This window comes from Furipterus horrens, unplaced genomic scaffold, assembly GCF_987537825.1.
Source record: "Furipterus horrens unplaced genomic scaffold, mFurHor1.1.pri manual_scaffold_10, whole genome shotgun sequence".
Lineage (NCBI taxonomy): Eukaryota > Metazoa > Chordata > Mammalia > Chiroptera > Furipteridae > Furipterus > Furipterus horrens.
Genome location: NW_028327180.1, coordinates 33,139,156 through 33,151,741, shown reverse-complemented (window position 1 = coordinate 33,151,741; position 12,586 = coordinate 33,139,156). Strand labels below are relative to the sequence as shown.

At 40.4% G+C, this 12,586-nt stretch overlaps 1 protein-coding gene across 2 annotated transcripts in view; it reads left to right on the top strand.

Annotated features, from left to right (window-relative positions):
* Positions 1-12,586, top strand: part of FDFT1 (farnesyl-diphosphate farnesyltransferase 1) — a 28,294-nt gene that overhangs the window by 14,608 nt on the left and 1,100 nt on the right. For both annotated transcript variants that reach the window (XM_090288955.1, XM_090288954.1), the window contains 3 exons: positions 1,205-1,396; positions 8,036-8,212; positions 9,236-9,388. In XM_090288955.1, coding sequence (XP_090145081.1) covers positions 1,205-1,396; positions 8,036-8,212; positions 9,236-9,388 — 522 coding nt within the window. The remainder of the gene's footprint in view (positions 1-1,204; positions 1,397-8,035; positions 8,213-9,235; positions 9,389-12,586) is intronic.

Below are 12,586 nucleotides of genomic sequence, written 5' to 3'. Positions count from 1 at the left end.
ACTGCTGTCTATAGGATACCTTTTTAAACTACTCTTCACTTAAATTCTCTAATGGACATTCATTTTATAAAAGCATTGCACTGAGTTGCTTTGGAATACTCTTTTCAGGAGAGGATCGCTTTGATAAACTACTTTTATGGAAAAAACTCTTTGATAATTATTAGTTTACTAAGATCTCTGTAGAGAATGGCAGTTTTAGCAAAGTTATTAAAGCCTGCCTCTTAAGCCAGACTACTTGGCTTTAAATCTCCAGCCTCTGACTTCTCAGATGAGTGATCTTGGGCAAGTTAATTGACTTCTATGCCTTAGTTTCCACATCTGTAAAATGGTAATAATATTAGTATGTACAGCATAAGATGTTTGTGAGGATTGAATATATCGGGTGTGGCAAAAGTAGGTTTACAGTTGTTTGTATGGAAAATAATACAATAATTAAATAATAATAAACTTTTCATATTCATAATTGTAAAGCTACTTTTGCCCTACCCTGTACAGAGTGCTTAAAACAGTGTCAAGAACATCCTGGTAGTACTATGTTCTTATGTATAATGAGGATTTTGAGATACTGCAAGATCTCAAAATGTTTTCAAAATTAAACTCAGTATTCTAGTTTCTATTAGGATATATTTTATTCCCACATTGCCTTCACTCCCACTTTTGGATATCAAAGAATTTACTAGTTTATTTTTTTAATAATGTTTTATTCTAGAAGCAGTGCATGTGCATTGTAGAAACATACAAAATACAAGTTTAAACAAAAAAATCACACCAGCCCTGGCTGGTGTGGCTCAGTGGATTGAGTGCCCGCCTGGGAACCAAAGGGTTCTAGGTTTGATTCCCAGTCAGGGCATGTGCCTGGGTTGCAGGCCAGGTCCCCAGTTGGGGGCAAGCAGAGACAACCATACACGGATGCTTCTCTTCCTCTCTTTCTTCCTCCCTTCCCCTCTTTCTAAAAATAAATAAAATCTTTAAAACATTAAAAAAAAAATCACACCAGCCAGAGATCATTTCTGTTAAATCTTTTGTGTATATCCTTCTTGGTTGTGTTTACCCTTACATGTCCATAGTGTATATTTGTGTTTTTAATCAAAGTGAGATCTTGGACATTCTGTTTGGAACCTGTTCTCTTGTAGCTATAATCTCTAGCATTTTCATTTTAGTAAAATGTTTATTATTGAAGTACTTTAAAAATAATCTTTTACAGTACTGTCACTATGTTGCCGGGCTGGTAGGAATTGGCCTTTCTCGTCTGTTCTCGGCCTCAGAATTGGAAGACCCTTTAGTCGGTGAAGACACAGAGTGTGCCAACTCTATGGGCCTGTTTCTGCAGAAAACAAACATCATTCGTGATTATCTGGAAGATCAGCAAGAAGGAAGAGAGTTTTGGCCTCAAGAGGTAACAAATTCAGGGCACTTGGGGAAAATAATTTCAAACACTTTCTGAAAACAAATCCCATTAAACCCTTTTGGTTGCAAGTGACAAATGCAAATCAAGATACCTTAAGCAACATAAAAGAATGTATAAAGTAGGTTAAGATTTAGTTTGCCTCATGTAGGTAAACTACTGGATCCAGGGGTTCATACTCTGTAATCAGGCTCTGTGCCCTTTCTTTTGCTCTTGACAGGCATTCTCCAAGTGTTGGACATAACAACCCATAACGCTCAACCTACCAGCTTAACACAAAAGTCCTTAGGGAGGCCTGATTCATAGGGCTTGGTTCCTATGCCCATCCCTTAATCATTTACTATAGCCAGAGGGCTGACTAGTATGTCCAGACATGGGTTATATCTGCTCATCACACATAGAATGGATTCCTCCCACCCCAAGCAAGAAAGATCTAGGGCAAGAAGAAGGAAAGAATGCTAGATAGGCAAAAACTATAGGTGTTTATTATAACAGGTAAAGAGTTGATCTTTGACAATTAAAAATTAGGGAAAGAAAAGGCTTTGACACTTTTTTTATTCAGAAGGAAAACTAGAAAATCTTATGCTGTTTGTTGATTTTATTCCAGCATTTACCTTTTACTTTCCATAAAATGGTTTCCTGATACCAAATGGTTTTTAAAATTTATTTAAAGTTTACATTCAATATGATTTTCTATTAGTTTCAAGTGTACAGCATAGTAGTTAGACAATCATATGCTTTACAAAGTGGTCAACTGCTATTTCAAGTACCCATCTGGTACCATACATAATTATCACAATATTATTGACTACATTCCCTACGGTACACTTTACATCCCCATGACTGTTGTGTGACTACCTATTTGTACTTCTCAATCCCTTCACCTTTTTCACCTGGCCCCCCAACCCCTCTTCCTGGCAACCATCAGTCTCATCTCTGTATCTGTGAGTCTGTAAAACCAAGTGCTTTCAAACTGAAAAAAGGCAGGTGGCAAAGTGGGAAAATATTTGCAATTTATACTGCAGATAAAGGGTTAATACTGCTACTATTTTTTAAAGTATATTTTATTGACTATGTTGTTATAGTAGTCCCAATTTTTTTCCTTTGCTCCCCTCTGCCTAGTACCCGCTTCCCTCCAGCAATCCCACCCCACTTAGTTCATGTCCATGGGTCATGCATATAAGTTCTTTGGCTTCACCCTTTCCTATATTATTCTTAACTTCTCCCTGTCTACTTTGTACTAACCGATTATGCTTCTTAATCCCTGCACCACTTCCCCATTTCTCCCCCTTCCACCTCTCAGCTGATAACTCTCCAAATGATCCCCGTACCTATGATCCTATTCCTGTTCTGGTTTGCCTAGTTGGATTTTGTTTTTATTTGTTAGATTCAGTTGTTGATAGTTGTGTTTGTTGTCATTTTAGTGTTCATAATTTTGATCTTCTTTTTCTTAAGTAAGTCCCTTTGACATTTCATATAATAATGGCGTGGTGATGATCAACTCCTTTAACTTTACCTTGTCTGGGAAGAACTTCATCTGCCCTTCTATTCTAAATGCTAGCTTTTCTGGATAACGTAATCTTGATTGTGGGTCCTTGCTTTTCATCACATTGAATACTTCTTGCCAGTCCCTTCTTGCCTGAAAAGTTTCTTTTGAGAAATCAGCTGATGGTCTTATAGGCACCCACCCCTTTCTTTGTAGGTAGCTCTCTGCTTTTCTCTTGCTGCTTTTAAGATTTTCTCTAACTTCAACCTTTGGTGTTTTAATTATGACATATCTTGGTGTGGTCCTTTTTGGGTCTAGCTTGTTTGGGACTCTCTGTGCTTCCTGGACTTGTATGTCTATTTCCTTCCCCAAATTTGGAGAGTTTTCCTCATTATTTTCTCACGTAAGTTTTCAATTTTTTGCTCTTCCTCTTCTCCTTCTGGCACCCCTATGGTTTGGATATTGGCACGTTTAAAGTTGTCCCAGACGTTCCTACACCTCTCCTCATTATTTTCAATTCTTGTTTCCTCATTTTGTACTGGTTGACTGTTTTTTTTTTCCTTCTTTATGTTCCAAATCATTGATTTGAACCCCAGTTTCCTTCCCTTCACCATTGGTTTTGTGTGGATTTTCCTTCGTTTCACTTAGCATAGCCTTCACTTCTTCTCTTATGCATTTGCCATACTCAAGCATATCTGTCAAGCCTGTGAGCATCTTTATCATCAGTGTTTTGAATTCTGTGTCTGTTAGGTTGTCTATCTCCTCATCTGTTAGGTTGGCTATCACCTTGTCGCTTAGTTCTCCCCCTGAAACCTTGATCTGTTCCCTCTTTTGGGCCATACTTTTCTGTCTCCTCATCTTGACAGGCTCCTGTGTTTGTTTGCCTCTGTGTCTTAGGTAGAGCTGTCGTACCTGTTACATTGTAAGAGATGGAGCCTTAGATATTCGTTAGTACAGGGAGACCTGTTTCACCATGTTGTGGCCCTTTATGTGGGGGAGGGGTCTGAGAGGGAACAGTGCCACTTGCTCAACACTTGCCCCTTTTCCAGGCATTTCTCCCACTTCCATATGGGACTGGCACCTCTAGCTGTTGTCCTGGCTGTCATTCCCAGAGGGGGTGGGTCTGTGGACATTCTAGGACCGTGGGGGCCCTTTAAACAAGGGGACTCTGCTGAGAGACTGGCTGGTTTACGCAGTCAGAAGCAATAAGGCTTTATTTTCTGCGGCGCTGGGTCTGTGAGCTGTGTGGTCTGGTCTGGTGCTGGGAGTGCTCCCTAGGTGTCCCTCCCTAGTTTTTAAAATGTGAGGCCGCACTTGCTGCTGGCCTGCCGCCACCACACTGCGTCCTCTCCGCCCCTCCTACCTGTCTGGATGAGTATTTCTTCTTTATATATATTTTTTGACTCCCATGCAGCTTGATTTTCTGGAACTTCTGGTTGTCTCTAATTTTGAGGTAGTTGTATTCCTTCTTAGTTGTGGAGGGAGATGCAGCGTGTTTGTTTATGCCTCCATCTTGGCCGGAAGTCGCTACTATTTTTTAAAAACTGCTAAAAGTTAAGAAAAAGACCAAGTGCCCTGTAGAAAAATGGGCAAAGAGATAAGAACAGATAGCTCACAGAAAGATGCAAGTGATCCTCTTTTTATTTTTATTTTTTTTTAATGTTTTTTATTGATTATATTGTTACAACAGTTCCAATTTTCTCCCCCTTGTTCCCCTCCACCCAGCACCCCCCTCCCCCAGCAATCCCCCCCAAGTCCATACCCCTGGTTCGTAAAAATTAACTATCCCCCCCCTCTCAAATATTAGGACCCTTTGTAATCTTGTAAAGGACAATGGGCGAAGGTCTCAAGCTCCTCTAGCTGCTTCAAGCTGGACATGGTCGTCGTCCTACCTACCCTTGGGTCCAGAAAACCCTAATAATAGTGGGGGTGTGGAGGGGAGGGTGGCCTTCCCACATGGGGAAGGATCGTGCAGACTCCAGGTCAGTTGGCTGTCTCCGGTCAACGGCGTGCTTGGTTTAACAGGCTGGTGTCCTTGTTGTGTTCTGGGGGCAACAGATTTGGTGAAAAGGGTTAAAAGACATCATTCAATCCATAACTACTAGATGACAAAAGGCAGGGATTAATTTTTCAATGTTCCATATTAGGGGAAAAAAAAAAAAAAGCTTCTTTGTAAGAAGGTGTGCTAGGCACATCTCGCCTGTCCAAAACCCTTTTGCCCATTATACTTAGTTTGGGCTGAGGTAAATAGTTTAGGTTTTTCCCCTCTCAGACCTCTGGGCCTTTTCTGTCCAAGCCATTAGGATAGAAAAGAGAAACCCGTTTTAAAGTGAAGCCCACAGACCACCCCCAAGTGATCCTCTTTTTAAAAGAGATTTTATTTCTTACTTATTTTTAGAGAGAGGGGAAGGGAGGGACAAAGAAGGAGAGATACATCGATCAGTTGCCTTTTGCAAGGCACCCTCCCTCCCCAGTCATGTGCCCTGACTAGGAATTGAACCAGTGACCTTTGAGTTCACAGACCAGCACTCAGTCTATTGAGCCACATCAGCCAGGCTGCAAATGACCCTTAAACATCTCAAAAAGAGGATACATTTTATTCTTAATAAGAAAAATTCACATTAAAACTACCCTGAGCTGAGACATCATAGTTTTTCAAGCTTCCCAGGGGTGAGAAACAGCTCTTTACCACCTCTTAACACCGTGGCTTAGAGAAGAAAAAACATCCTGAGGACCCCTAGTGGGTTAGAGGTCACACTCGAAGGGAAGCCTCAGTCTCCTGGGTCAGCCCAGTGCCCGTCCAGAATACCACACTGCCTCAGACAAGCACCAGCTCTGCAGTCCTGCACACATTTTCCCTCCCTCTTCTGTAAAATAGAAGCACAAAAAGAACTATAGTTGACCCTTGAGCAATGTGGGTTGGGACTGCACATGTCTGGGTATATGCTAATTTTTTTTCAATAAGTGGTCGGTCCTCCATGTCCTTGGGTTTTGAATCCTGCATTCCACGATTCAACCAGCAGTATTTTCGATTGCGGTTGGGAATCAGTGTGCAGAGGGCCGACTGTATGCAATATTCTGTACCATTTTATACAAAGGACTTGAGCATCCTCAGATTTTGGTATCTGTGGGAGTCCTGGAACTAGTCTTTCGTGGAGACAAAGGGATGACTGTAGTTAAATTTTGGGGGAGTTAAGTTAATGTGGATTTTCAACCAAGTATGATGACTGACAGTAACTGAAAATATTTTTTTTATATATGCTAGCCTAATTCCCTATTTTTTAATGGTTGTATTTCTATCTAAATTGTCATATCAGGTATAGCCATTACCTACTATAGTTTCTCCCTTACTCCACTTACCTAATCTTAGTTTTATGTTCACTACCCATCTTTATGTTGGTGTCTAGTAATTTTAGTTTCCTGAAGCTGTGTTCTGGTAGACAGGAAAGACCCATCAGAACATAATTCCCAGCACATTTCCCCAGGAATTCCAAAGCTCAAGTGGGTGCAGTCAGAATACCAACACCACAAACAACACGTGTGCACTGCCAGAGCCTGCAGGGGAAAGCAAGGGTGGCTACGGGGTGTCTGACACACCTGGAAACAGGAGAGGCCTCAGAAGAGCTAACTAGTCTTCACTGGACAGCAGGGTGGGTCCCCTTGAGAAGAACAGGTGAAATGGGGAGACTTGCTCCTTCTCTTGTAGCAGATGAGCCACGGGGGTCCTGGCAAAGCTTGGGGGAGCTGGAGTAGACTCACCCCTTTGAACTGGACAATGATCAGCCAGGATTCTCTTCTAGGATTGGGCCCCTCCTGAGAAGTGAAATGAAAACTGAGCAGAGTAGACCTAAAGAACATCAACCAAATGCAATCTATGGATCTTGTTTAGATCCTTATTTGAACAAACCAAATGGACAGAAAAATTTAGATAATGGGATAATTTGAACACTAGATAGTTTGTTTTTTTGTATTCAATATTTATTGTTAATTTTTAGATGTGAGAAGGTGTATACAAGAAAGGTTCCTTGTTTTTTAGAAATTCATAATGAAGTATGGATAAAAAGATACATCAGGGCTTTAAGATAACACTGGGCTGCAGTGGGGGGATATATAGAGAGAACAAGATTTGACCAAGGGTCAATAATTGCTGAAGTTGGTAAGTGGTTACATAGAACCTATTTTCTCCAGGTTCTGCAGAATAATCTAGTACCATCAATCTCAGTGGGGTTTGGTGCAAATTAAGAATGGATAACAAATTTGACTTTCCATAGAATTTCTTGGTCCTTTTAGGCCTAGTCATTTACTTTGGGGAGTGTTATTCTTTAGGAACCTTGAGAATTACCCAAGAATAAAAGTTATTTGCTAGCTTCAAAGAGTTCTCTAAATAATATTAAAAATCACCCTGGCTGGTGTGGCTTGAGCGCTGGCCTGCAAACCAAAGGGTCGCCGGTTTGATTCCCAGTCAGGGCTCGTGTCTGGGTTGTGGGCCTGGTCCCCAGTTGCGGGTGCGTGAGAGGCAACCACATACTGATATTTATGTACCTCTCTTTCCCCCTTCCCCTCTCTCTAAAAATAAATAAATAAAAACTTTAAAAAAAAAACGAATCTCATGTTGAGGATGTTATTTCACTTTCAAGTTCCCAAGATTCAGGGAGGTAATGTTCTTAAGAGTATAAATTAGCTCTTTTTCCCCCCAGATATGCTTGTTCAGCTGCATTCTTATCAATTGGGAATGTGATGTTTAATCATTAATTATTTTGAAGCCTGGCAATCTTGAGAATGTTTAGCTTGAACTCTTGTAGCAAATTTTGTATATATCTGATTATTTGTTTCAACAGACTAATGCCTTCTGGATAATAGGAGGAGTCTTTAGTCTGAGGTTACAAAGTATTGCGTAGTGCATGCTGTACTAATTGTCCCAGAGACACACCCAAATACTTACTGAGTCTTAGGTTGTGATTAGATCTTGACCTGTAGTCATAAATGACCATTGGGTCCAGCTTAAAATGGACTTCATCTTGGTGAAAGATGTGTCAGCAGCTAAAGAAGTATCATAGTTCTTATTCACAAAGATCCTTTCATAGCGTCTGTACATTTTTCCTCGGTCCACATCTTGACTTGTTTTTGATCTTTTTATCTTCTAGGTTTGGAGCAAGTATGTTAAGAAGTTGGGTGACTTTGCTAAGCCAGAGAATATTGACTTGGCTGTGCAGTGTCTGAATGAACTTATCACCAATGCACTACACCACATTCCAGATATCATCACCTACCTTTCCAGACTTAGAAACCAAAGTGTGTTTAACTTTTGTGCTATTCCTCAGGTATGCAATAAGGGTATCTGCTTTTTGTATATGGGAGATAGAGGCTAACAGGAGTGGTGGTGATGGGGTGGGTAGAATGCATCTCCTATTTTGGTCTGCAGTATTCAGGAATATGGTTCTTTAAAAAGATGACTCTAGTTTATTTTCTTTTGCTGGGGGCAGGCAATGTTTCACAGCGTTGATGTGAAGTCTGCTCCTTTCCTAGGTTTATGGGGAGTGCTATGTAGGTGAAGCTGTAATAAAAAAAAGTCTTAACAAGCACCTAAAATTTGCTGTCCTTTTCTTTGACTCGGGCTAACAGAAACCTGATCCTATGGACCTAGCCCCTTGATATTCTAGGAGCTTATACTTTTAAAATGACTTTACCAGTTCCAGCTTTTCACTCAACTAAGTGAAGAAAGGCATAGGACTTAACTGATTTGCAAACTTGGTTTGATCATGTTCTGATAGTCGATCTTGAATGGTTGTTGGAACTAAAGACTTGTATGCCTGACTTAAGTTTTCATTTTCCCTAGAAATAATTTACCTTTGAGCATGGAAAACTACCTTCCCTTTGCTTTTGTCCCCTACCCCACCTGCACCATGCTATTTTTAAATGTATAAGGATTATGTTCATTGTAGGAAAAATAGAAAAGCAAAATAGAAAACTCTTATCAGATACTATTTTTTGAGATTAGTTTTCAAATCTGATAACTCATTGCCCTAGCATGGAAAATGTTTCATTGGTTTGTGTTTGTTTCTTCCAAATTCAAAAAGACTTTTGTGACTAAACTATAGAATTATTTAAGACTGCAAAGACCACTTGATTACTGTGTGTTGTTGAGAAAGGGTCAAGCAGGAAATGTAAAAGTCTTGATGTACTTTCTTCATGGGTATCTTGGTTAGTTACATCTTAGCTCGTTGGCAACTCTCATTCTACAGAAGGTGTTCTTACCTTTTGATGAAGCTGATTGCTTACAGCACCATTTCTTTCTTCTGTTTTATGAAATGAGTATTTTTTTCCTCTGTCCTTGTTTTCTGTAGGTAATGGCCATTGCTACTTTGGCTGCCTGTTATAATAATCAGCAGGTGTTCAGAGGGGTGGTGAAGATTCGGAAAGGACAAACAGTAACCCTAATGATGGATGCCACCAACATGCCAGCTGTCAAAGCTATAATATACCAGTATATGGAAGAGGTGGGTTTTTATTTAACCACCCGGATAATTTGTAACTATTTTTATGATTTAAACAGTGTTAGATGATCCTAGCAACTCACTGTGTTATGGCATAAAGAGATAGCCTTGGTGGCCTTTATTAGGAAAGAAGTGTGCACACAGGGAGCTGATTGTTCAGAGCCAACACAGTACTCTGGTGAGAGGAGTTAAATGAAGCAAGGCTGGAACTACTAAGTAGAATCATATTTTCTGAGCTAGGAGATGATGTTAGATCTAGGCCCACTAAGCTTCTTGTTAACAGGTGAGGCGTGTGCGGCTGAGGCTTGTGTATGCTAATGCATTATCTGATTGCGTGGTTCTTGGACCCCAGTCCTTATTTCCTGACACCAGTCAGTACTTCCCATTACATCATGGGCCTCAACTGAGAAACCACAGTAAGGAATTTTTTGGCAAAGGAAAACCAAGTTGCAATTATTTCTGTATTTTCTAATGCAAATTCCATTTCAAATGCCAAAACCATCCTATAAAATAAAACATACTGGTTTAAGTCAAATATCTAATAAAATATGACTAGGTTCAAAAGAACTTCTTTTTAGAGACTAGAGCCCCTCCTCAAATGGAGGGGATTTTGCTTCCCCCTCTTTCCCTGGGGAACATTTGTAAACATCTAGACATTGCCATCTGGAGTGGAGGCCTCAAGATCTTTTTGAAGACTGAAATACTACTCAAGTATTTGAAATCATAAAATGACCCTTTTCGCTCCTCCCTTCCCAGAGATCATTGCCAGTAGTTTTCTGTATCCATCCAAGTGCCCTGGTTATGTCTTGACAGTTACTTCTGATTTCTGTTGCATATGGCACATTCTCTTTGTATTTCCTTCCTGTTTTTTATCTGACTAGTTTTGGACCTCAGTTTTTATACCAGAGGGACCTATAAAAGGTATGAGAAGTGCAAATTTTTTAAAAATTCTAAAATTCTTTTATTGGCCAGATGAAAGTGTTCAGCCATAGACCAAAAAATTGCTGCTGACAAGACTCAGAACAATCCCATTCACCAAATAGGCAGCACTTATTTCTAGCTAACTATGTGCCTGGCATAGCAACTGAATAGGTTGGTACTATTATGATCAAGGAAACTTTAGGCACTAACCCCACTGGAACCATAATTTGGACCCAGGTCTTGCTGACTTCAGAGCCTGTGCTGTTCACAATTCTAAGGGGTTGAATTAACCTTTTGGCACTGAATACAGTTTGCCCTCCATATCCTCAGGTTATACATCTGGGATTTAACAATCCACAGATCAAAAATAATTGGAAAAAAAAGTTGTGTTGTTGCTGACATGTACTATGTAGTTAAATCTGTGTTGGATGTGTCTTTACTGAAGATGTACAGACTTTTTTCCCTTTGTCATTATTCCCTAAATAATACAGTATAACAACTATTTACATAGTATTTACGTATTAGATTATATATTATATATAAGTAATCTAGAGATGATTGAAAGTATATACAGGAGGATGTGAGTAGGTTGTACTCAAATGCTGTGCTATTTTATATACGGGATTTGAGCATCCTCAGATTTTGTGACCTTGGTGGGGGGTTCTGGAATCTGCTGCATATACCAAGGGATGACTGTAATGCCATTCTAGGCACTATTTCTCAATTTTATATGAATTAGAGACACTTTATGTAGTCTGTAGTTCAGGGAATGTTTTAGTTTTGCTGTTTTATATTTATCACTAATTTCAGAAATCATTTTAAAATTTGGATTTTATTTGGTGTTTTCCTTAACCATTGGAATTAAATCCAAGTTGTGATTGACAGTTGGATTTAGGGTAAGGGTAGACCAGCCAAAGGTGGCCAACCCCCTGTTTTTGTAAATAACTTTTTAATAGAGCACAGCCACACCTGTTGGTTTACATATTGTCTGGCTGCTGGGCAGCTGCAGCAGAGGGCAACCCACAAAGCCGACCTCTGATTTAGGGTATTAGTTACTTTGTTTAAAGCACTCTGCCTGAGTGGTGTGTATGACATTTTGTACATTTTTATGTATAGGTTATAAGGATAGCGAGAGTAGGTATAAAAGTAACTATACCAGCCTGTGATTGGGGAGGAAGAATCTAAGGGAATTTAGACTTTAATTTTATTTTTGTAGTCCTTGTTTTTACAGGTATAATTCAATCACCTAATTTTTTAAAAAAGAATTAAAAGAAGAAATTGCAGTTTCATCCTCATCTCTATTTTCTGTCGTTGTCCTTTGTAGCATAATATTAGATATTAGACATCACTAGCGTACTCCCGTAGGCATATTCTTTTATTTATTTGTCATATGAAATTGCAGCTGTGCTTCCTGGGGTGGGAGGGAAGGTGGCAAAAATAAATGTTTGTGGGAAAAAATACCTGTTATATTGTTTTGAAAGCAATTATTTTTTTAAATGCCTGCTCTGTCCTCTTCAACCACTTTGCCTATGTCTCGGCTCAGATCATTATCACTTTCCATCTTAATAACCTCCTGTCTGGTTTGCCGCTTTGAGTCAGTAAACATTTATGGGAGGCCTGCTATGTGCCAGGCACAGTGCTAGGCTGGAGATAAGAAGATGAACAAGGCGAGGTGCCTTTGAGCTTGCAGTCTAGTTAGGGAGACAAATACAAATAGATGAATTTAAATGTAAGAGCTAAGGTAGGGGTGTGTACGGGAGAGTGGCACTTGGCCCAGCCTGGGGGTTCAAGGCAAGTTTCCTAGAAAACATAACACCAGAGGTGAGACTTAGCGAGAGGTAAGGGTCAGGTGAGGAATGTGGAAGCAGCAGTCCGGCAGAGGGAATGGAGAGCCAAGAAAGGAGAAGCGTGCAGTAGCAGCGCACGTGCAAGACAACACAGGCAATTGTTCCTTGAGTGAGGAGAGGGGCGGTGCGTACAGTGAGCCAGGTCATGCTGGCCTCTCGGCCCACGGTAGCGGCTCAGACTATACTCAGCTGGTGATAGGGAGCCATGGCGGTTGTCAGGCAGAGGCTTTAGATCTCTGCCAGTGAGGAGAACAGGTAAGTGGATTTGGGGAGTCAAGCACAGAGGCAGGAGCTCAATTAGGAGGCTGGTGTAGCTCAGGTGAGGGCCATGAGGGCCGAACCGGGGGTGGTAATTGAGGCATGTGGAGGAGGACTGGGTTCAACAGATACTCAGAGGTTTGCAGAGGGGCAGGAGGTAGGAGTTGCAGGGCGA